A 23,477-nucleotide genomic window follows, 5' to 3' on the forward strand; every position below is an offset into this window, starting at 1 on the left:
TTTTTTGGTCTTTTTTTTTAAGTGCTTTTTTTTCCCTTTTACTGTGATTTTTTTTCTCTCTGTGTGTGTGTGCGTGTGTGTGTGAGTTTTTTCATCTCTTCTGGGTGTTTCTTGGTTTTTTCGGAGACGGGAACGATGCGGGTGGGTCAGAGCGTAGGCTCAGCCTCCATCGGCTCCTCCACTGGCCTGGGAAGGGGAGGGACATGCCAAAGTGGAGGACACGTGTGTTTCACACACACCACAGCCCCCCCCGGACACACATGTCTGTCACTCCCCCCAGGACACACCTGCTTCATGCACAGCCCCAGGGACATGTGTCCTCCCTGAACACACACATGTGGCTCCATGCACAGCCCCCACGGGACACACATGTCCCAGAACACACATATGACTCCGTGAGCATCCCAGGGGAACATACATTCCCTCCCCCCGAGGACACATGTGGCTCCATGCACAGCCCAGGGGACACACGTGTCCAAGAGGACACGTGGCTTCTTGCACACCCCCAGGGACACGAGTATCCCCCAAGAACACACATGGCTCCATGCACAGCCCATGAGACACACATGTCCAAGAGGCCACAGGTGGCTTCTTGCATGCCCCTAGGGGAACATGCAGCCCCCCCAATGACACACGTGGCTCCATGCACATCCCAGGGCGCACCTGTGACTCCATACAGAGCCCTCGGGACATGCACACCCACAGGGACACGTGTCCCCCAAGGACACACATGGATCCATGCACACCTCCAAGGGAACATGCAGCCCCCCATGACATAATGTGGCTCCTTGCACATCCCAGGGACATGTGTCCCTCCCCACAATGACACATGTGGCTCCATGTCCCCCCCTCAGGGACACATGTCCCCCCTGAACACACACACACATGTGGCTCCACACCCACCCCAGTGACGTGTGTCCCCCCTGAACACACACATGTGCCTCCATCACACCCCAGGGATATGTGTCCCTCCCCACAATGATACATGTGGCTCCATGTACCCCACCAGGGACGTGTCCCCCCCAAGGACACACACGGATCCACGCAAATCTCCAAGGGAACATGCAGCCCCCCCGACACAATGTGGCTCCATGCCCACCCCAGTGACACACGTGTCCCACCCCATGACCCGTGTGCCTGCACACCCAGCGGGGTCCCCAGGGGCCGTACCTGGGCTGGGGGTCTCCCCCGGCCTGCTCGGCGCCCACCGAGAGCAGGGCCATGGCCGTCACCGTCTCGGCCTCCTCGGCCTCCCTGCGCTGGGCCTCCAGCAAGGACCGGCCCACGGCCGCTGCGAAACGCCGCACGGACCCCCAGTGCTTGCCTGCCGGGGGGCAGCGTGACAGGGGACACCCGGGCTGGGACAAGTCAGGGGACCCCCAGGGACCCCATGGCTGAGATAGACCCAGGGAACAAGGACCACATGGCTGAGACAGACTCAGGGGACCTCCAGGGCTGCAATGGACCTGGGGGACTCCCAAGAACTCCAGGGCTGAGACAGATGCAGGTGACCCCCAGGGACCCCATGGCTGAGATGGAGCTGGGGGACCCCCATGGCAGGGACAGACCCAGGGACCCCCAGGACTGGAACAAACCCAGGGGACCCATGAGACCCCAACAGCTGAGATAGACCTAGGGGACCCCTGAGACTCCCACAGCAGGGACAGACTCAGAGGACTCCCAGGAACCCCATGCTGGGACAGACCCTGGGCACCCTCAAGACCCCCATGTCAGGGACAGCCCTAAGGACCCTTCTCGGTCCTCCCTCAAAAGAGAGACAGTCCTGGGGACCCCCTCAGGATCCCAGTGGCAGCACTGGAGACCCTCCAGCTCCTTCCACAGCAAGGACAAACCCAGGGCCCCCCCCGCTGGGGTCCCCCAGGGACTCTTTTGTGCCCCCCCAAGATAGAATCAGCCCTGGGGACCCCCCAGGGGACCCCATCAGGGTCTGCCCCTGCCCCCTGTTCTCACTCTGGATCTCGATGACCTTCTCCAGTGTGGCCACCGCATTCACATTTGGCTTCTGCTGCAGCAGGGATGGATCCAGGGGCTCCAGCTGGGGAGAGGGGACACACATCAGTCCCCCAAAACTGCCACCAGCACCCCTCAGAGAGAGCAGGGACGGAACCACAGCCCCTCACCAACACACACAGGGAAACTGAGGCACGACACAGGGTGGGCACCTCAATACACCCTGCCCCCGGGTGGGGTCCTCAGGGCTTGAGGGGGTCCCCACTGTACCTCCAGGCCGAGCAGGGCAGAGACACAAGCCTCGGAGGCGTCGCAGATGGCCGTCAGGTCGTGGCCCCCCTCCAGCGCCAGCACCACCCGGCCCCCCGCCAGCATCATCAGCTGCTTCGTCAGGTGTCCAAAACCTGGGGGCACCGGGGAGGGGGGGTAAGGGGTGGCTGAGCCGGGGCCCCCAGCCCGGGACGCCCCCGGACCCCACTCACACTTGGCGGTGACAGAGTAGCCACCGAGCGGGGACAGGTGGCCCTCGACGGCGTCGAAGCCAGCGGAGACCAGCACCAGGTCTGGGGAGAACTCCTTGGCGATGGGCATCACCACCGTCCTGGGGGACACAGGGTCAGCCAGGGGCAAGGGGACCCCCCCCCCCAGGGCTGTGGGGAGCCTCTCAAAGTGCAAGGATCCTTCCCAGGGTACAGAGAACTCCCAGGACACAGGGATCCTCTAGGGTTTGGGAACCCCCTGCAGGACACGGGGATCCCCTCTGGGGAGTGGGGAACCCCCCCAGGAGTGCAGAGACCCTCCCCAAGGTGTAGGGGAACCCCCAGGGTGTAGGGTCCTCCCCCAGGACATGGCGATCCTCTGGGAGGACCACCCCAAGGGTACAAAGAACCTCCTCCAGGACATGGGGATCCCCCTGGGTTGTAGGGACCCCTCCCCAAGGGCACAGGGATGCTCTCAGGATGCAGGGACCTCCCCCAGGGGCATGAGGACCCCCTCAGAACTCCCTGGGGTGCAAGGACCCCTCCTCAAGGGCATGGTGACACACCCCTCCCAGGATGCAGAAACCCCTCAAGGGCACAGGGACCTTCCTCCACAGGGACACCTCCCCAAGGATGCAGGAACCACCCGCAAGGGCATAAAGACCCCCCCAGGACACATAGACCCCACTAAAAGGGCGCAGGAACCCTCTCCCCAAGACGTAGAGACCCCCCTAAGGGCACAAGAACCCCCCCAAGGGTGCAGGGAGAAACCCCCCCAAGGACATGGAGACCCTCTCATCTGGACCCAGCAACTCCTCTTGAGCCCAGGGACCCCCCCAAAGGCTCAGGCGCCCTCCGAGACCCCCACCTGAAGGCGGTCAGATACTCCACGTCCCCGATCGGGGGGTCCACGCCGCCAGTCCAGGCGATGTTGATGTTGTAGCCCACTCCCAGCCCACTGCCCACCTGGGACACAGCCACAGGTGACCCCCTGTGCCACATCCAGGGCTAGGGGGATACAGGGGGACCCCCACCCCTCCCCCAAGCCCCCCTGTACCTCCTCAGGGGCCCCACTGCCCGGGAAGAAGTTGCCATCGTCGTAGCGGTGCAAGGAGATGTAGAGCACGTGGGGGTCACTGTAGAAGGCCTGCTGGGTCCCATTCCCATGGTGGATGTCCTGGGGGGGCACCCGTGATGTCAGGGACCCCTCTGCCCACCCATGGGGTCCCCATCACCCGTGGGGGGTCCCCCTGCCCCCCTACCCAGTCCACGATGAGGATCCTGCCCACGCTGAGCCGCTGCTGCAGCAGCTTGGCCGAGATTGCCACTGAGTTGAAGAAGCAGAAGCCCCTGGGGACAAAAGAGGATGAGAGACAGGGGACATTCAGTGGTGGGGTGACCCCCAGGATGCTGTGGGGTCCCCTCCCTGGGCGGGGGTCCCAGCGCTGTCCCCACACTCACATGGCTGTGGACTCCTCGGCGTGGTGGCCTGGGGGGCGGATGACCGCGAAGCCGTTCTGTGGGGACAGAGAGAGGGATGTGTGTGGGAAAGACAAGGACACGTGTGGGACACAGGGACAACGGAACATGCATGAGACACAGGGAGATGTGTGGGACAGAGAGGAACACACAGAGCCATCCACTGAAGAGTTGGACTCGATGATCCTTGTAAGTCCTTCCAACTCAGAATATTCTGCGACTGCAATGCTGAGAAGTGGTTTAAGGACACAAAGGGACATGTAGTGTGGCGACAGAGGGACACACGTGGGGTGGGGACACAGAGGAAGGTGTGGGACACAAAGGGACATGTGTGGGACACAAAGGGACACGTGGGACAGAGGAACAAGTGGCGTGGAGACAGAGGGACGTGTGGGACAGAGGCACTTGTGGGACACAGAACGACACATGTGGGACAGAAGGATATGCATGGGACAGAGGGGAAAGGGACACGTGTGGCACAGGGAGGGACACATGCAAGAAGGCAGCATGTCTGCACACGAGCTGGCACAAGGAGCCCTGCACTCAGGGGAGTGTGCAAGAGAACAGCACATGCGTGCTCAGCCTTGCACAAGGACCATCTCGCCCCAGCGGAGTGTGCAAGAAGGCAACACACGCACACGAGTGTGCACAGGGACTGTCACACCTCAGATGAGTGTGCAATGCAACACACACACACACATGGAGGAGTGTGCACAGGGACTGTCACACCCCAAGTGAGTGTGCAAGGAGGGCACACGTGCACATGAGTGTCACAGCCCAGGTGAGTGTGCAAGACCACACACACGAGCTTGCACAAGGACCGTCACACCTCAGTTGAGTGTGCACAAGGACTGTCACAGCCCAGGTGAGTGTGCAAGGAGCATACATACACACGAGTGCGTACAAGGACTGTCACATCTCAGATGACTGTAAAGGCAGCACACACACACAGAGGAGTGTGCACAGGGACTATCACATCCCAGGTGAGTGTGCAAGGCAACACACATGCACACGAGTGTGCACAGGGACTGTCACAGTCCGGGTAAGTGTGCAAGACCACGCTCACCTTGAGCTCGCCTGCAGCCACCTTGAAGGCCAGCTCGAGCAGGCAGCCCACGGCCGTGCGCACCGCGCTCGACGAGTGCAGCTCGTTCCACACCGTGTCACTGTCCACCTGGGGGGGGACACCGGGGGTCAGCGGGGTCAGCTCACCCCAGGGACCCCCCCCCTCCGCGCCCCCAGACTCACCCCGATGCCCCCACACGGCAGCACCGCGTATGTCTTCTGCGTGATGGGACCTGAGGGGTGGAGCGGTGTGGTGGGATGGGGACAGCGGGGATAGGGGTATCCCAGGGGATAGAGGCACCCCTGGGCACCCCAAAGGATTGGGAACTGGAGGGGACAGGGATATCCCATGGGATAGGGGCACGCCTGGGCACCCCAAAGGACTGGGAACCCCATGGGACAGAGGGATCTCATGGGACTAGGGGATCCCATGGCAATGAGGAATCCCATGGGCAGTCCAAAGAATTAGAAATCTCGGGGGACAGGAGCATTCCATGGGATAGGGGGACCCCTGAGAACCCCAAAGGGTTGGGAACCCCAGGGGACGGGAAGATCCCATGGGACAGGGGGACTCCTGGGTATCCCATGGGACAGAGGGACCTCGGGGTACTCCAAAGGATTGGGAACCCCAGGGAAGAGAGGGATCTCATGGGACTGGGGGATCCCATGGCACTGAGGAATCCCATGGGCAGCCCAAAGCATTAGGAACCCCGGGGGACAGGAGAATTCCATGGGTTAGTGGGACCTCTGAGCACCCCAAACGATGGGGAACCCCAGAAGACAGAGGGATCCCATGGGATAGGGGGACTCCTGGGGATCCCATGGGACAGGGGGACGTCTGAGCACTCCAAACGATTGGGAACCCCATAGGACAGGGGGATCCCATGGGATACGGGGACCTCTGAGCCCCCCAAAAAGATTGAAAACCCCAGGGAACAAGAGAAACCCATAGGATGAGGGGAACTCCAGCCACTCCAAAGGACTGGGAACCCCAAGGGACAGAAGAATCCCATGGGACTGGGGACTCCTGGGACACCTAAGGGTTGGGGCATCCCATGGCATAAGGACACCCCACAGGACACGGGCTCTCCTGGACATCTAAAGGGACAGGGCACCCCAGGGAACAGATCCAAAGGAATAGGGGGTACAGGGTGACCCCAGCTCCAAAAGAGGGGGGTCCCAGACACTCAGGGCCCCCCCAGCACCCACCCAGCAGCTTCTTGCTGTCCAGTTTCTGGCGGTTGAGGGGGCTGGTGCCGTAGAGCAGCGCGTGGTGCTCTGAGTGCACCGTCTGGATCTCCTCCAGCGTCGCCTTCCTGCCCCGGATCCGCTGGCAAAGGGGGCACAGGGGTGAGCCCCCCTCTCCCCAAGCCAACCCCAGCTCCCCCCCAGGACACGGGGTGCTCCCCTCACCTCACACTTCCCGAGCAGGCCGGTCTCCTGGAGCCGGGACCAGATGCTCTGGATGCGGCCGGCGTGCTCCGGGTGGATCGTGGTGTTCCCGCAGGTGCACTGGTGCTTCAGCATGAACGTGTCGTACACCACGCCTGTGCCAGCAGCACACCTGGCACCGGACCCTGGCACCCCCCCAGGGCTGGGGCACTGAGGGACATGGGCACCCCAGGGGATGGAGGGATCCCATGGGATTGGGGGTCCCCTGGGCACCCCGGGGGACTGGGAACCCCAGGGAACAGGGGGAATCTGTGGAATAGGAGGACCCCTGAGCACCCTGAGCAACTGGGAACCCCAAGGGACAGGGAGGGAATCTGTGGAATAGAAGGACTCCTGGGCACGCCAAGGGATTGGGCAACCCAGGGGACAGGGGAAGCTCATGGAATACGGGAACCCTGGGCACCCCAAGGGATTGGGAATCCCAGGTGACAGGAGGAATCTGTGGATTAGGGGAACCCTGGGCACCCTGAGCAAATGGGAATCCCAAGGGACAGGGAAAATCTGTGGAATAGGGGAACCCTGGGCACTCCAAGGGATTGGGCAACCCAAAGTGACAGGGGGAACCATGGAATAGGGGTACCCTGGGCACCCCAAGGGATTGGGAAACCCAGGGGACAGGGAGAATCTGTGGAATAGGAGGACCCCTAGGCACTCTGAGCAATTAGGAATCCCAAGGGACAGGGAATCTGTAGAACAGGGAAACCCTGGGCACTCGAAGGGATTGGGAACCCCAAGGGGCAGAGAGAACCTATGGAATAAGGGGGATCCCATAGTATATGGGGGCCCTTGGGCACCCTGAGCAATTGGGAACCCCCAGGGACAGGGGGAATCTGTGGAATAGGAGGATCCCTGGGCAACCCGAGGGAATAGGAACCCCAAGGGACAGGGAAAGCCCACGGGTACCCCAAGCAATTGGGAACCCCAGAACAGGAGGATTCCATGGGATATGGGGATACCTGGGCACCCTGAGGTATTAGGAACCCCAGGGGACAGGGAGAATCCCAGACACCTTGAGGGATGGGAAACCATCTGGGAGAGGGGCCCATGGCACACAGGCACCCCGAAGGATGGGGAACATCCCCATCCCCTGGGGACAGGGGGGGCCCAAACACCCTGAGAGACTGGGAACCCCATTGGACAGGGTCACCCCCAACCGCATCAAGGAATGGGACACTCAGGGTGGGGGGATACAGACATCCCTGGGGTCTACCACGGGATGGGGCACCCATGGGACACAGGGCCAGGGGGATCCCATGGGACAGGTGACACCCCATGGGACAGGAGCACCCTGAGGGATATGGGACCCCAAGGGACAGAGGGACCCCGACCCCCGTTGTCCCTGTACCTGTGGTGAAGAGGTGCTTGGGGGGCCCCTCGGGCACAGGGGGTTTGACGCTGGCGGGGGACGACTGGGTGCGGGCGAGGGCTGGGTGGGACAGTGCCAGGACCCCCAGAGGGGGCGTGGGGTAAAGCTGCAGCGGTGCCTCGGGGTACACCTGGGGGAGGACACCCAACATGACCCCCCATCAGCCCCCATGGCCAAGGGGGGGGATGGGGGATGAGTCATGGCAGGGAACGGGGGGGTCCCGGTGCAGGGGTGGCGGGGACGGGGGGATGCAGAGGGGGGGGATGAGTCACCGACCCTTCCGAGTCATCACTGCGGCATCACCCCAAAAATGGGGGGAGGACACACAGTTGGGTGCAGAGTGGGGGCAAGGGATGCACAGGATGCTTGTGGGGGGGGAATTAAGGAGTCTGGGGGGATTTGGGCCCCCCCAAAATCTCACCTGCTTGTAGGTGACGCCCAGCTCGGTGACGTTGGGGTACCCAGCGCCCTCAGCCTCATCCCCGCTGTCCCCTGTCCCCTGGCAGCCCTCGGGGTCCTGCAGCTGCTCCGGGGGGTCCTCAGCCTCCGGGGAGATGAGGGTGAGGGGGGGACCGAGGGGGGGGCCAGGGGGCCCCCCCTCGCCTGGGGGCGGTGATTGCTGCTCCGTCAGCTCCTCCTCCGTCTCCTCAGGGTGGGTGGGGGGTTGCCGTGCCAGCTCCCCTGCCTTGGGGAGCAGCTGGGGGGCATGGGGGTGTTAGTGACCCCACTGCACCCCTACACCCCATCTGCCTGAACCCCGTGCCCAACCCACAGTCACCCCCTGCCCCACAGTAATTCCATACCCACCCCATGGTCCCCTTGGAACCCACCCCATATGCAGCCTGTGCCCATGCTCACCCTATGCCCCATTCCCACCCCACATGCACCCCACACCCATCCCGTGCCCCAAAGCCACCCCATTCCCATCTCGCAACCACCCTATGCCCCACCCCACTCCCCCCAGCCCCACTCCCACCCCCACCCAGTCCTTCCCCAGTTTCCCCCCAGTTCCCCCTCCTTTGCCTCAGCTTCCCCTGCTTGCAACCTCACCCCCCCCAGCTGTATCTGGGGGGTTAGTGGGGTGTCAGGGTGCCCCGCAGCTACCCAACATTCCACCCCATGCCCCATTCCCACCCCATGCTCACCCCATGCCCTCCCAGCGCCAGTCCCATGCTCAACCCGTGCCCACCCACACCCATCCCATGCCTTATTCTCCACACCACATACACCCCATTACCACCCCACACCCATCCCATACCCCATTTCCCACACCACACACACCCCATTCCCACCCCACCGCCAGCCCCACTCGCACCCCATACCCACCCCACGCCCACCCCCAGTCCCAGGGCTGCCCCTAGCCCACCTTGCCCAGCTGGACCTGCTGCTTGTCGAGGAAGTGGTGCTGGAGGGGGCCGTGGGGCAGGGCCTGGGGGCTCTGGGGCAGTGGGGACGACTGGGTGCGGCTCAGGGGCCGGTGCCGAGGCAGTTTGTTCCCACGGGGACCCCCCCCGCGCTCCCCCGTCACCAGCGGGGACTGGCCGTGCAGGGGTACTGCGGGGCACCGGGTCAGTGGGGCACCCGACAACCCCTGGGACCCCCAGTGCAGCTGGGGGTGAGGGTGGGGGGCTGTAGGCAGGGGAAACTGGGGTAGGACTGGGGGGAAACTGGGGAAGGACTTGCGGGGGAAAGTGGGGAAGGACTGGGAGGAAAGTGGAGCACAGAGGGCGAACTGGGGAAGGACCAGTGCGAGATCAGGGCAGGACAGCGAAGAAATTGTAGAAGGACTGGAGAAGAACTGGAGAAGGACTGGGAGAAAACTGAGGGGAAAGTGGGGCAGGACTGGGTGGGGGGACTATGGAAGGACTGGGAGAAAACTGAGGCAAGACTAGGGATAAACTGGGGAAGGACTGGGGGGGGGAAAACCAGGGCAGGACTGGGAGAAAACTGGGGAAGGACTGGAGGAAAATTGGGGGGGAACTGAGGAAGGACTGAGGGGAAACTAGGGCGAGACTGGGGGGCAGTGGGGCCTCACCAGCGATGAGGGTGCTCTGCTGCCGCGCCTGCTCCAACAGCAGGACGTGTTGCAGCAGGGACGGGGGACCGGCCGGGGGGTCCCCATCCAGGGCCACCCCCAGCAGGCACCCCGGGATTGAGGACGTGCTCAGGAACTTCCCGGTGAGGGTGGCCCCGGGGCGCAGGGGGGGCACCCCCGGGCGCTCGCCCTCAGCCTGCGGTGACAGCTTGGGGGATGCCTGAGGGGACACGGGTGGCAGCGGGGGGATCCCCACACCGCCCCCTGGAGTGCCACCCCCGTGGGGTCCCCACATGGTCCCCATGGGTCCCCCCCATAGGAGGGTATCAGGTCCCCATGCCACCCCCTGTTGTGTTCCCACATCCCTCCCCACAGGATTCCTGATCCTAATGTGGTCCCTATGCCATCCTCTTTGGGGTCCCCCCACAGTCTCTATGGACTGGTGCCAGGTCCCCATGGGGACCCCCACATCCCCTCTATGGGGTGCCAGGTCCCCGTGCCACCCACTGTGCGGTCCCCATGTCCCCAGGGAGTCCCCACATCCCCCCCATGGGGCGCCAGGTCCCTGTGCCACCCTCCATGGAGTCCTCATGTCCCCATGCCCGCAGAGCATCCCCACATCCCCTCCATGGGGTTCCAGGTCCCTGTGCGACCACTCCATGGGGTCCCCACGCCCCCCATGCCCCCAGAGGGTCCCTGTGCCCCCCACTCACGGGGAGGTGGGCGCTGGTGACAGTGACAGTGGCCTGCAGCCCCAGGGACAGGTTGGGCAGCGACGGGGACGTGTAGAGGCTGAGCTGGGCCCCATCCAGGGCCAGGGCATGGGGTTGGGGCAGGAGCTGCTGCGGCACCACACGGCATGACACGTCATCAGCACGTGTGTTGGGGGCATGTCACGCCATCAGCACACGTGCCAGGGCACAGCACGTCATCAGCACATTTGTAGGGGGCAGGTCATGCCATTGGCATGCGTGTGCCAAGGCAAAACTTGCCATAAGCATGTGTGAGCCAGGGCACATCAGTGACATATTACCTGCACGTGTGTGCCAGCACATGCCACTGACACCAGCCACACTTATAGCACACCTGAACACGTGTGCACCTTAAACACACAGCATGTACTTGAGCATACATGTGCACCCTGAGCATACCCACAGCACATGCCTGCACATATATGTGCACCCTGAGCACACCTCCAACACACGTGCACCCTGAGAACACCCCCAGCACACACCTGAGCACACCTCCAACACACGCCTGCACACACATGTGCCCCCTGAGCATACCTCCAGCACATACCTGGTTACACACGTGTACTGTGAACATGCACACACTGGCTGCACACACTTGAGCACATGTGTGCACGCAAACATGCTGGCTGCACACACTTGAACATGTGTGCACCCTGAGCACACCCCCAGCACGCACCTGAACATACACGTGCCCCCTGAACATGGACACACCGGCTCCGCACACTTGAGCACACATGTGTACCCACACATGCTGGCTGCACACACGTGTGCATCCTGAGCACCCCCCTAGCACACACCTGCACACACACATACACCCTGAGCACCCCCCTAGGACACACCTGCACATACGTGTGCATCCTGAGCACCCCCCTAGCACACACCTGCACACACACATACACCCTGAGCACACCCCCAGCACACACCTGAATGTACATGTATACCCTGAGCACATCCCCAGCACACACCTGCACAGACATGTGCCCCCTGAGCCCATCTCCAACACACACCCGAATATACATGTACACCTTGAGCACACCCCCAGCACACACCTGCACACACAAGTGCCCCTCCCTCCCCTCGGGCTGTACCTCGGCGTGGATGTTGGGGACAGAGGCGGCCAGGCCGTTGTGGGCACCGTGGGAGCTGTTGGGGGAGCTGGGCCCCGACCCGGGGGCACTGCTGCACACCGAGGACACTGCAGCACATGCGTGTGTCACACACGGGGATGGAGACACCGGGACCCCCACCCACCTCAGGGCGATACAAAGGTGTGCAAGGGCACCAGCACACCTGTGCACACGTGTGGCACCACCGCAAAGGCACATGCATGGATTAGTGCGTGCATGAACACACGTGCATTTGTGTTGCAGAGGAACACACATAGAGAAGCACACACGTGCACAAGCACGTGCAGACGTGCACACTCACATTACAAACACACGTGTGTACACGTGCTGCACAAGCACGCACGTTAAAAACCTCCCACAGGAACCAGCCTACGTGCGTGCACGTGTTCCACAAGCGCGTGCAGCAGCACTGCGCGTGCTCCTGTTGCACAAGCACAGGGGTCACGTATACACTCACATTGCAAACACGTGCCCAAGCACCTGTGCTGCACAGGCAGGTGCGTACGGACATGCATTCATGCTGCACAAGCGTGTCCACAATCATGCGTGTGCACACATGTTGCACAAGCACACGTGTAAAAAAACTCACACAGCAACAAGCACATGTGTGCACCAGCGTGTGCATGTTCCACACACGTGCAGCAGCATGGTGCCCTCCTGTCACACAAGCACACACACGCAGAAGCACACACGTGCACAAGTGTGTGCGCGGACGCGCACTCCTGTTGCACAAGCATTTGCCTTGGGGGGGATGAGTGTTGCTCAAGTACATGCGAAAAATCTCCCACAGGAACAAGCGCACGTGTGTGCACATGTTCCACAAGCGTGCGCAGCAGCAGTGCATGCACTCCTGTTGCACAAGTACACGTGTGATGTGCACACTCATGCTGCAAACACGTGCACGAGCACACATGTTGCACAAGCACGCGTGTAGAAATGCAGCATCAGCGTGTCCCCACATTGCACACAGATGTGCAGAAGCACGCACATGCACAAGCGTGTGTGCAGACACGCACACTCCTTCTGGACAGCGAGTGTCTAAGCACACACGTGCCCACGTGTCCAGCAGTACACGTGTCCCACAGTCCTGTGCAGCCACAAGGACGGGGACGCGGGTCCCTCCTGGGCACTCCGGGGAACCACCGGGTGACCTGGGGAAAGCGAGGCAGGTGGCGTGTCCCCACCCGTGACCTCCCGCGTGGCCCATGCCATCACACCCGCCCCCGGGGGACGCACCGGTGATCTCGACGTGGCGCTTGCGGAAGGCGCTGAGCACGGAGCCGTCGCGGCGCCGCAGGAGAGGGCTGCTCCGCCGCTCCGCCACCTTCTGCTTCAGCCGCGACCGCACCTTCAGGTTGGGCTCAGAGGCTGGGGGGACCCCAAACGTGTCACCCCGAAACGTGTCGCCTCCCCTGGAGGTGTGTCATGCCCTCCCCGCCCGCCGGTACCCACCAGTTTTCCGGAGAGGAAAGTCATCCCGGCTGTCGTAGGTGCCGAGGAGAGGGAGCTTGTAGGACGGAGGGGTCCCCGGGCTGCCTGTCTGCGGGGGGGAACTCTGGTCCAACGAGGTGTGGTGAGCCCTGGGCGGGGAGGGGAAGGCGGCAGAGACCCCGCTAGGACACCTGGGTCCCCCCTCCCGAGGTGGTTTGGGGGGGTCGTGTGGGGTTGGGGGGGGACCTACCAACATTTGGGGTGCTGGGGGAGGGAATGGTTTGGGGGGCCGGGGCCTGGCTCCTTCGTCTTGCTGAGCAGGAACTCCTGGAGCTTCAGCTTCACCTCAGTGCTGGCGATGGCACCTGGGGGGCACGGGGGGGTCAGAGGGGTAGTACATCCCCTCTACAGCCCCAAGATGCCCCCAGGCACCCTCAGTCCCACTGCTCCCTCTGAGCACATTGCCCTCAGTGCCCCCAACCCACCCCAGAGCCCCTCATCCCACCTCAGACTCCACTGCCCCCAGACCCTCCTGACTCCCCCAGTCCCAATTGCAACCAGTCCCTGCCAGAGCCCCCAACCCTCCCAGGGTCCATTGCCTTCCCTTCCCCCCAAACCAGCCCCCAGCCCCCCAACCCCAGATGCCCCCAGTCCCCATTTCCCATGGCCCCCCCCGATGCCCCCAGCCCCATTGCCCCCCTTCCCCCCACAGCCCTCCACGTCCCCACTGCCCCCAGCCTCTCAACTGCTACCTGTCCCCCCCGAGATGTGCCCAGTCCCACTGCCTCCACCTAGAGCCCACTGCCCTACCAGTTCTTCCACCCACTCCCTAGCCCCCCATCACTACCAGCTCCCCACAGATGTTCCCAGCTCCACTTCCCCCCCAGATCCTGCTGCCTCCCATTCTCCCAAATCCACTCCACAGCCCACAACACCCCCCACCCTCAATTGACACCATTCCCCCCAGTCCCACTGCCCCCTCTGAGCACATTGCCCCCAGTGCCTCCAACCCACCCCCAGCCCCGATTGCTACCAGCCCCCTCCCCAGCCCCCGATGCTCCCTCGCTCACTGTCACGGCCCCTGTCCTTGGGTCGCAGGCTCTGGAGCTGCTCCAGGCGCTGCTGCTCCAGCTCCTGCCGCTCCCGCTGCCGCTGCTGCTCCAGCTCCTGCTGCCGGCGGGCGGCCAGGGCCTCCTGCTGCTGCTGCAGGGCAGAGGGACATGGGGGGACAAGGATGGGACCCCAGGATAACACCCCACAGCTCCAGCACCCCAAGGAACATGATGGCCTCATGGCTCTGGCACCCCAAACCCCCTCAGTGGCTCCATCACCCCCAACTGCCCCCCAAGAGCTCCATCACCCCAGATTACAGATACCCCACAGCTCCATCCCCCCAACCTCCCTCTCAACAGCTCCATCACCCCATAGAGGCGATACCCCACAGTTCCCTCACCCCCAATAGCTCCATCACCCCCAGCAACCCTCCCAGCAGTTCCATCACCCCAGCTAAATGGTATCCCACAGCTCCTTCCCCCCCCGATCTCCCCCAACAGTTCCATCACCCCACAGAGGTGATCCCCTGCAGTTCCATCATCCCCAGTAGCTCCATCACCCCAGTATCCTCCCCTGTGGCTTCATCGCCCCCAATCTCACCTCCAACTCCACCACTCCCAATATCCCTCCAATAGCTCCATCATCTCAGATAGGTGATACCTCTTACCTCCATCACTTCCAATATCCCTCCAACAGCTCCATTGCTCCTTATCTCCATCACCTCCAGTATCACCCCCCTGGTTCCATCACCCCCACTATCATCTCCAACACTTCCACCACCCCAAATCAGTGACACCCCGTATTTCCATCACACCAATCTCCCTCCCAATCACTCCATCACCCTCCAACTGCTCCATCACCCCCACTATCCCCCTCCCACAGCTCCAGCACCTCAGACAGGTGACACCCTGTATCTTCATCACCCCCAGCATCCACCTCTGTGGCTCCATCATCCTCAATCACCTCCTAAGAGCTCCATCACCCTCGATCAGTGATCTCCCACATTTCCATTCCCCCAACCTCCCTCCAACAGCTGCATCACCCCCAGTATCCCCCCAACAGCTGCATTATCCAAGATTAGTGATCCCCCAAATCTCCATTCCCGCAACCTCCCTCCCAAGAGCTCCATCACCCCCCATTGCTCCATCAGTCCCATTATCCCCCCTCCAAAAGCTCCATCACCCTCCATATACCTCCCCACGGCTCCACAACCCCCAGTATCTCCCCCAACAGCTCCATTCCCCCATCACACCTTGAGGTGCTTCTGGAGCTGGACCTGGTGCTGGCGTGTGAGGTGCTCATGCTGCTTCTGGAACTCGGCGAAGAGCAGCTGCTTCTGGAGCTGCTGCTGCTGCTTCAGGGCCACCAGCTCCCGCTGCAGCTGCCGCTCCCGTGCCGCTGCCAGTCCCGCGTCCAACCCTGCAGCCTCCGGCCCCGCCGCCTCCAGCCCCGGCCCCTCCAGCCCCGGCCCCTCTGGCCCTGCGGGGCCACACCGGGTTACCGGGGGGGGGGGGGGGGGGTGGCGGCTTGGGGAAGGGGTTCCAGGGGTATGGTGGGGGTAGGGACTTGTTTAAGGGGCGGTTTTAGGGTGTCCCAGGGATGTGGGGGAGACACAAGAGTGGTTTGGGGGTGTCCCAGGAATGATAGGTGGGCTGGGACTTTGTTAAGGGGCAGTTTTGGGGTGTCCCAGGGATGGGGGAGGGGAATTAGGGGCAGTTTGGGAGCATCAGTGAGAGGGGGAAAAGCTGGGGGCATTTTGGGGACGTCCTAAGGACGGGGGGGAGCTGGGATCAGTTTCGGAGTGCGCCAGGGATGGAGAGAGGAAATGGGAGTGGCTTCGGGGTGTCCCGGGTATGATGGGAGGGGGGCGCTGGGGGTGTACCGGGAATGATGGGAGTGATAAGACTTGTTTAAGGGGCAGTTTGGGGGTGCCCCAGTGGTGGAGAGGGAACTGAGAGTGGTTTGGAAGTGTCCCAGTGATGATGGGGGGCAGCTGGAACTTCAAGGGATAATATAGGGGTGTTCCAGGGATGGGGGTGTCAACCCAGTGCAGTTTTGGAGTGTCCCAGTGGTGGAGAGGGTAGCTGGGAGCAGTTTGGGGGTGTCCTGGGGATGAGGGGAGGTGTTAGGGGCAGTTTGGGGGTGTACCAGGGATGGGGGAAGAGGCTGGGCATTCCCAGAGATGGGGGGACGGGAGGGGACAGCTCAGGGGCACCTGGGGGGTTGCCGCGGGGGGGTCAGTGATCAGCCCCTCCTATGAAGCTCCTGGGGGTCTCCCCCCAGCTTCCAACCCACTGGATAAGCCCGGGATTCCCCCCTTCTCCCCCCAGAAAAAAACACATGGAGGTCCCCCCAGTCCAAGCTCCTGCATTTGCAACACAGAACAACCAACCCAAAGGGCAACCGGGGGGGGGGGGGCAAGACCGAGCCCCCCCACCCCCAAACATCCCTCTTAAACTCCCCAGCGATCACCGAGGGGCACAGACATCCCCCCCTCACCTCCATCAGCAAAGGACACGGGGAGGGGACGCAGCCACCCCCGCCTCCAGCCCTCCCCCTCCCCACGCAAACAGGAAGGCGGGGGCGGGGGGCACGCGCTGAATGTTAATGCGGCCCCCCCCTCCCCTCCCCGCAGCCCCCTCAACCTGGCGCGGTCGCACGTCGGGTACTGACGTGTGCCTGGACGGACCCACGGACGTCACCGTGCGCGCGGGTGGGGCACCCCCAGCCCCCCTCCCCGCTCTGACAGACCCCTCCGCGGCATGCCAGCCCCCCCCCGAGGACAGCCAGCCCCCCAAAACCTGCCAGTGCACAGTACCCTGCTGCACCCCCCCATTGCCAACCAGGTCCCCTGATAGACAGTATCCCTCCCAAGCTAACCAGCCCCCCAACTAGGCAGTACCCCCCCTTCCCCAAGCTAACCAGCCCCCCAAGCCAGGTAGCTTCTCCCCTTCAAACTAACCAGCCCTGCCAGTGCCAACCATTGCCCCCACAAACCAACCAGCCCCACCTCCCCAGTGCCAATCACCCCTTCCCAGTATGAGCCAGCCTCCCAAACCAGGCAGCACGCCCCCCCAAACTAACCAGCCCCCCATGTACCAGACAGTCCCCCCAGTGCCAACCAGACCCCCAACACACGAAGCAGCACCCCCAGTTTCAACCGGTCCTCCCTCCCCAGCACTAACCAGTCTCCCCCAGTATGAGCCAGCCTCCCAAGTCAAGCAGCATCCCCCAAGATAACCAGTCCCTCCCAGTGCCAACCAGTCCCCCAATATACCAACCAGTCCCCCGAGCCCCCCATCTCAACCAGTCCCCCCAGTATGAGCCAGACCCCCAAGTCAGGCAGTATTCCCCCAAACTAACCAGTAACTCCAGTGCCAACCAGCCCCCCCCCCCCCCAGTATCAACCAGCCTCAGCTCCTCACTAACCAACCAGTCCCCCCAGTACGAGCCAGTCTCCCAAGCCAGGCAGCAACCCCCCAACCGAACCAGCACCCCCAGACACCAACCAGCCCCCCCCAGTCAGTGCCAGCCCCACCTTGACATGCAAGAGGGGAACCCCCAGCCCCCCCTACCCACCCCAAGTCACATCTCGGGGGGGAGATACTTTTAGGGGTGCATTGGGGTACTCCTGCAGTCCCCCAGACCTGACACATCCCAGTTTGGGGGGTAATCAAAGGCCCCCGGTGGGTGTTGGGGTGCAATGGGGGGGGTGGGGGTCAGCATTCAGCCCTTTCAGGGGGGAGGGGGCAGCACCCGAGGGGGCTAAAAATAGCCCCCAGAGGAGCCAACCCGACACTTTGGGTTCAGTGGTGGCTCTGGGCTGGCACCAGGCTGGGGCCACCACCCCACCCTGTGAGGGGACCCTCACCCTGTGCCCCCCCCCCCCCACGGACAGGGGATGCTTGCACAGCTGTACATACGTGTAGCTGTCCCCTGACACACCTGTGCACACCTTTACACACTCATGCAAAAAGAGCAGCTCTCCTCCTTGCACACCTACACAAGGGGAGCAGCTGTCCTCCCCCTTGCACACCTGAACACTCTCATGCAAGGAAAGCAGCTCTACCCCTTGCACACCTGAACGCTCAGGTGCAGCTCTCCCCTGACACACTCGCGTCAAAAGAGAAGCTCTCCCCTTGCACAGCTGTGCACACTCATGCAAGGAAAGCAGCTCTCCCCCTTGCGCACCCCCCACCATGCTACACTCACACCTCACTGGGGGGGCATGACCGGCTTTTGCGGGGGGATGTCACCGGATTTTGAGAGGGGATGTCACAGGGTTTTGAGGGGGGGTGTCACAGGGTTTTGGGGGCACAGGGAAACAGGTTCTCCCACTCACCTAGGGTGTGCAGCAGGGTGCAGGGCAGGAGCTCCAGGGGGGGCTCACGGCCCGACACCCCCTCTGCGGAGAGAGACCTGTGTCCCCCCCCAATGGGACCACAGAGGGGCTGGGGGGCACACGCACCCTCAAACCTACCCCTCCATCACCCTCTCAGCAGGGGGGACAGAGAGATAGGGGTCACAGAGCATCCCTTGGAGTTTGGGGTGACTGGAGAGGATGTGGCCCCCCCCCCCATTCTAGGCAGGGTAGGGCTGAGGGGCCCCCCCTTGCCCACAGCCCCCTCCATCCAGGCTATTCTCTCCAACTCCTGGAAATAGCCGGCGCACGGGAGGAGCTGGCTATAAATAGGGAATTGTGCCGGGGGGGGGGTGTGTCACAGCGGATCCTGTGGGATGGGGTGTGCTGTGTCCCCCCCAACACCCAGCTGCATCCCCAAACTGCCCCGGGGACAGGGCACAGTGGCTGTCCTGCACGGGGGGGCTGTGGGGGGCCTGGGATCCCACCACACCACTCCCATCCTCATCCCACCCCCCTTTCCACATCCCCCTAATTGCTGGGGACATTAATCCGCATCAGCACTGCCAGGAATAAAATCTGGGATGTGCAGAGAACGATTAGCCCCGCTTTGAGAAAATGAAAGCAAACGACCCCCCCACCCTTCCCAGGACCCTGTGACTCCCCCCAACAAGACCCCCCCCAAGGAGACAGGGGTGCAGGGGGGTGCAGATGTCGACTCAGCACATTTCCCATGGGATTAGTGCCCCAAAGCAGTTCCACGGGGACAAATCAGAGCAGGGGATGACAACGGGCTGAGGTGTGGAGACCCCCCTTTTGGGAACGGTGACCCCCCCCCGGCACCCCAGCCGTGCGTAACCCCCCCGGTAGCCGCCACGTTTATTTACCAGCATGTTAATCCCAAGCCAAGACTTTTAATAGCTGGGATATTTCTGGGACACCCCCCGCCCCCCCCATCGTCCCCCCCCACAGGGTGCTTTGGGGCTTGACGTCAGCCCGGATATTTCTGGTGTTGCCAGCGGGCAGGAGGCCACGGGAATGGGCCCTCCTGGCTCCTGGACCCCCTTCCCGGCTCCTGGATTCCTTTTCTGGTGGCCAGACCCCCATTACAGCTCCTAGACCCCCTTCCTGGCTCCCCATGGAGCCCCATCCAGAGGTGGTGGCATATCTGGGGGACGGGGGGGCCCTCAAGGAGATGGAGAGTAATAGTGGGGACCCCCAGGCATGACTGGAGAGATGGAGGGGAGGCGGGGGGGCTGCACCCAGGGATGGTACCGGCACCCAAAGGACACACCCCCCCACCCCCCCACCCCGTTTTGGGATGAGCATGGGAAAAGGGTGCACAGAGCCCCCCAGGGGGTGACTGGGGACCCCGAAGCTCAGGGGTGGGCTCTGCCACGTCCCCGTGATTGACCTAGCCCAGCTGAGACTTGCCCAACTCATCACAGCAGCCAGAGAGTCACAGCATCTCTGGGGGGGCCCCAAACCCCCCTTCCAGAGGCAAATCCAAAGCCACAGCCAGGAGTGGACCCCGAGCAAAGCGCCCCGGGGATGGCAGAGGCGGGCAGGCCGTGTCCCCATGCCACCGTGTCCCCGTGCCAGCCTCGTGCCAGGCACGGACGGGCGATGCTCCAGCCCTGCGGCTGCTCCAAAAATACCAGCTGGTGGCAACCAGGGCGGTTTGGGGGCAGAGAGGATACACGTATCCCCATCCCCAACCGGTGGCGAGTCCATCCAGGGGACACGGGGGCTCCGCCACGGCTCTTGTGCCTCAGTTTCCCCTTCAGAGCCCATGGGAGTCGGTGGTGCCGCGTGTCCCCATCCGGGAAGGGGGAGAGGACAACCCAACCCCCCCCCCCAGATGTCGCTGGAGTTCCCACCGGGATAATTACAGGGCGGCTCTGCCAGGGAGCCAGCAGGAGCCGGGACAGCGCAGGCACAGCCCTCATGGTCACCACAGCTGCCCCCACGCCTGGCACCGCAGGGACTCCGCGCAAAGAGCCACACGTAGGCCGTGCCACGGCGGTGACAGGAGCTGTGCCTCAGCTTCCCCTGGGGGTGGGAAATGCCGGGGGTCTGGGAAAACCAGGAAGGGGGATACCTGGCATGGCCCAGGATACCTGGGGGAGGGGGGTGGTTGGCAGAACCCCCATCCCCCCCCTCGCCCCGGTGTCTGGCACAGTGACACCCCCACGGCAGCGGGCACAGACGTGCCGTGGTGGGTGGGACACTGCCACAGCACCCTGTGGGACCCCAACACCCCATGGGTGTCATGGCGAGGGGCTTTGGGGCTACAGTGCAGACGCGACAATGTGCAGGGAGGACACGGCTGTGACCGGCACCTAGCAGAGGGGAACACCCCCATCCCGGGGTCCCCAGGGCTCACCTGTGTCGCTCTGGGGGTCCATGGTGGGTGGCGGGTGCCAGGGGGGTGCGGAGAGGCACGTGTCCGGCGAGCCCGTCAGTGCCGCCCGGGGCACCACGGCTGTGCCTGCGCCACCTGGGAGCCCTGCGGGACCAAGCGCCCTGTCAGCACCCCGGAACCCCCAAAATCCCCCCAGCACCAAGTGAGAGGGGGGTTGGAGCCAGCACTGAGCCCCCCTCCAGCCCCTGAACACCCGCCAGTGGCAGGATGTGGCCCTGCTCTGCTCTGCTGCCCCCAGGGATGGGGGGACCTGTGGGCACCCCTAGAAGGGACCTGGGAGGGCTGAGGGGGCTTTGGGAGAGGTGGCAGCATTACACAAAGCTCTGCAGGAAAAGAAGGGGGAGCACGAAGGGGGAGCCCAGAAGTACCCCCCCCCCGGTACCACCCCAAAAGGACTCGGGTGGGACCCCCATAAGGACATGGATGGAGGGGACACACACACTCACTTCTGGCTGCCCCCCACACCACGAGGCCTCCGGTGCTGCCGCCCCCCCAAACCGAGGCATTGCCCCGAGATGGGAGTCGGAGGGTGCCACGCATAGGGGCCACGCGGCGGGACGGACCCCACGGAGGGGAGGGGGGGACAGGACACGCAGGCTGCCGGCAGCCCCGAGCCTGTCGCGGTGCAGCGGGGCCCCCCCCGCTGCAAACGGGCCGCGCTGCGGAGCTGCCGCCGCGCTGGCGCACGGGCCCCCCGACATCGCAGGATCTCCCCATTACACAGACCACCCCACTCCATTGCACAGAGCAAAGCCCATCGCACCGGGACCCCCCAACCTACACCGACCTCTTCCCGAACCGCACCGGGGCTCCTCATTACAGGGCCCTGCCGAACCGCACCAGGACCCCCCAACAGCACCGGGACCCCCAACATTGCAGAGCCCTCCCGAACTGCACAGAGACCCCTCTAGACTGCAGGGCTCCACCACTGCGTGGGCCCACCCTCCTCCGAACCATGCCGGGACCCCGTAACGCACAGGACCCCCCCGACTTGCACTGGGGTCCCCCACTGCAGCCTCCGCACCAAACCGCAGTGGGATCCCATTGCAGCCCCCCGTCCACCCGCACCGAGAACCCCATTGCAGCCCCCCCAAACCACCCCATTGCAACCCCCTCCTCGCGCTGCACGGGCCCCCCCCATTGCACCACCCCGACTCTCACAGGAGGGTCCCCCCCATTGCAGCCCCCCCCAAGGCCGCACAGGGGTCCTCTATTGCAGCCCCCCCCCCCCCCCCCATCCCGCACGGTGCAAAGCCCCATCACATCGAGCCCCCCCAACCACACAGCAGCCCCCATTACAACCCCCCCTCCCCACTGCACACACACACCCCCCGCCCTAAACCGCACCGGACCCCCGATGCGCCTCCCCATTGCAGCCTCCCCACCAATGCACGGGGGGCCCCCCCCGGACGCGCACAGGAGGGACCCCGGTACCGCACCCCCTCGCGCTCCGCCACGGCCCCCCCCCAGGCGCGGTACCCCCCCTTCCCGGGCCCCCCGGGCCCCCCTCGTACCTGGGGTCCCCCCAGTGCCGCCCGGCGCGCGCCCCGCCGCGCCCCCCCCTCCTCCTCCATCTTCGCCGCGCGGCCCCGCCCGCCCCGACAACAACATTCGGTGACGTCACTCCAGGGTCACGTGACGGCGCCCGTGCGCTAAAAATAGACCCCCGCGCGGGGGGGGGGGGGGGGATCCTCCCCTTCGGGACGCGGGGCTCAAAGTGGGGCGGGGCTTAAGGAGGCTCTTAAAGGGGCCGCGGGGTGGGTGAGTGTGGGACGATGTCGTTGGGCGATGGCACAGGAGTGAGTGGGCACGTGTGAATAAGTGTGCAACAGTACACGTGTGAGAGCGAGTGTGCAGTCGCACACGTGTGTGTGTAAATGAGTGTACAATGGCATGTAAGTGTGAGCGTGTAACAGCATACGGATGTACGAATATGAATGAGTGTGCAATGACACACGTGTGTGTGTGTGCAAAGGCACGTGCCCAAATGTGTGTGTGCAATAGAACAGGTGGGTATGAGAGAGAATTACTGCAATGGCACACGTGTGTGTGTGCAATGGCACACGAGCAAGTGTGAGTGTACAAATGCATGTGCCCGAGTGTGCGTGTGCACTGGCACATGTGTGTGAGTGTGCAATGGCATGTGAGTGTGTGTGAGTGAGCAAGGGCACACACGGCCTCTGTACCTCTGTGCAGCTGCTCGTCAGCCCATCGTATGTGTGGGCACGTTCACACGTGAGTGCACATGGGCCTAGCATGTCCTCACACACGAGTGCAAGAGACACACAGATACACGTGAGCAGGACATACACGTGTACAGACGCACCCACAGACACACGTGCAGGAAACACATACTCATTTTCTTACAGATTACAATCCCAAATACGAATTCTAATACCACTACAATACCTGTTCTCATTAAGAGTCCTCTTCTCTGTTAAGCCCGTACCATCCTGATTTTAAGTCAGAGATGCAAACCAGG

At 63.3% G+C, this 23,477-nt stretch overlaps 1 protein-coding gene across 7 annotated transcripts; it reads right to left on the bottom strand.

The window, feature by feature from the left end:
* Positions 1-54: 54 nt before the first annotated feature.
* Positions 55-23,429, bottom strand: HDAC5 (histone deacetylase 5). 7 transcript variants are annotated; one of them, XM_032711388.1, is made up of 26 exons: positions 23,405-23,429; positions 20,957-21,079; positions 15,463-15,689; positions 14,228-14,360; positions 13,408-13,522; positions 13,179-13,306; positions 12,963-13,094; positions 11,688-11,794; positions 10,561-10,686; positions 9,848-10,067; positions 9,179-9,366; positions 8,234-8,509; positions 7,792-7,942; positions 6,408-6,541; positions 6,204-6,324; positions 5,178-5,227; positions 4,996-5,103; positions 3,912-3,967; positions 3,713-3,800; positions 3,508-3,627; positions 3,319-3,416; positions 2,454-2,572; positions 2,242-2,375; positions 1,972-2,056; positions 1,171-1,324; positions 55-186 (listed from the first exon to the last, which is right to left on the bottom strand). In XM_032711388.1, exons 1-26 carry the CDS (start codon positions 23,412-23,414, stop codon positions 147-149), a joined length of 3,243 nt encoding a protein of 1,080 aa, XP_032567279.1. In that variant the 5' UTR covers positions 23,415-23,429; the 3' UTR covers positions 55-146. The 7 variants fall into 7 exon arrangements, with proteins under 7 accessions (XP_032567279.1, XP_032567278.1, XP_032567280.1 ...); XM_032711387.1 differs by having other exon boundaries at positions 10,561-10,689; XM_032711389.1 differs by lacking the exon at positions 23,405-23,429 and adding an exon at positions 22,510-22,544 and having other exon boundaries at positions 10,561-10,689.
* Positions 23,430-23,477: the final 48 nt, after the last annotated feature.

The sequence above is a fragment of the Chiroxiphia lanceolata genome, chromosome 26, assembly GCF_009829145.1.
Source record: "Chiroxiphia lanceolata isolate bChiLan1 chromosome 26, bChiLan1.pri, whole genome shotgun sequence".
Classification (NCBI taxonomy): domain Eukaryota; kingdom Metazoa; phylum Chordata; class Aves; order Passeriformes; family Pipridae; genus Chiroxiphia; species Chiroxiphia lanceolata.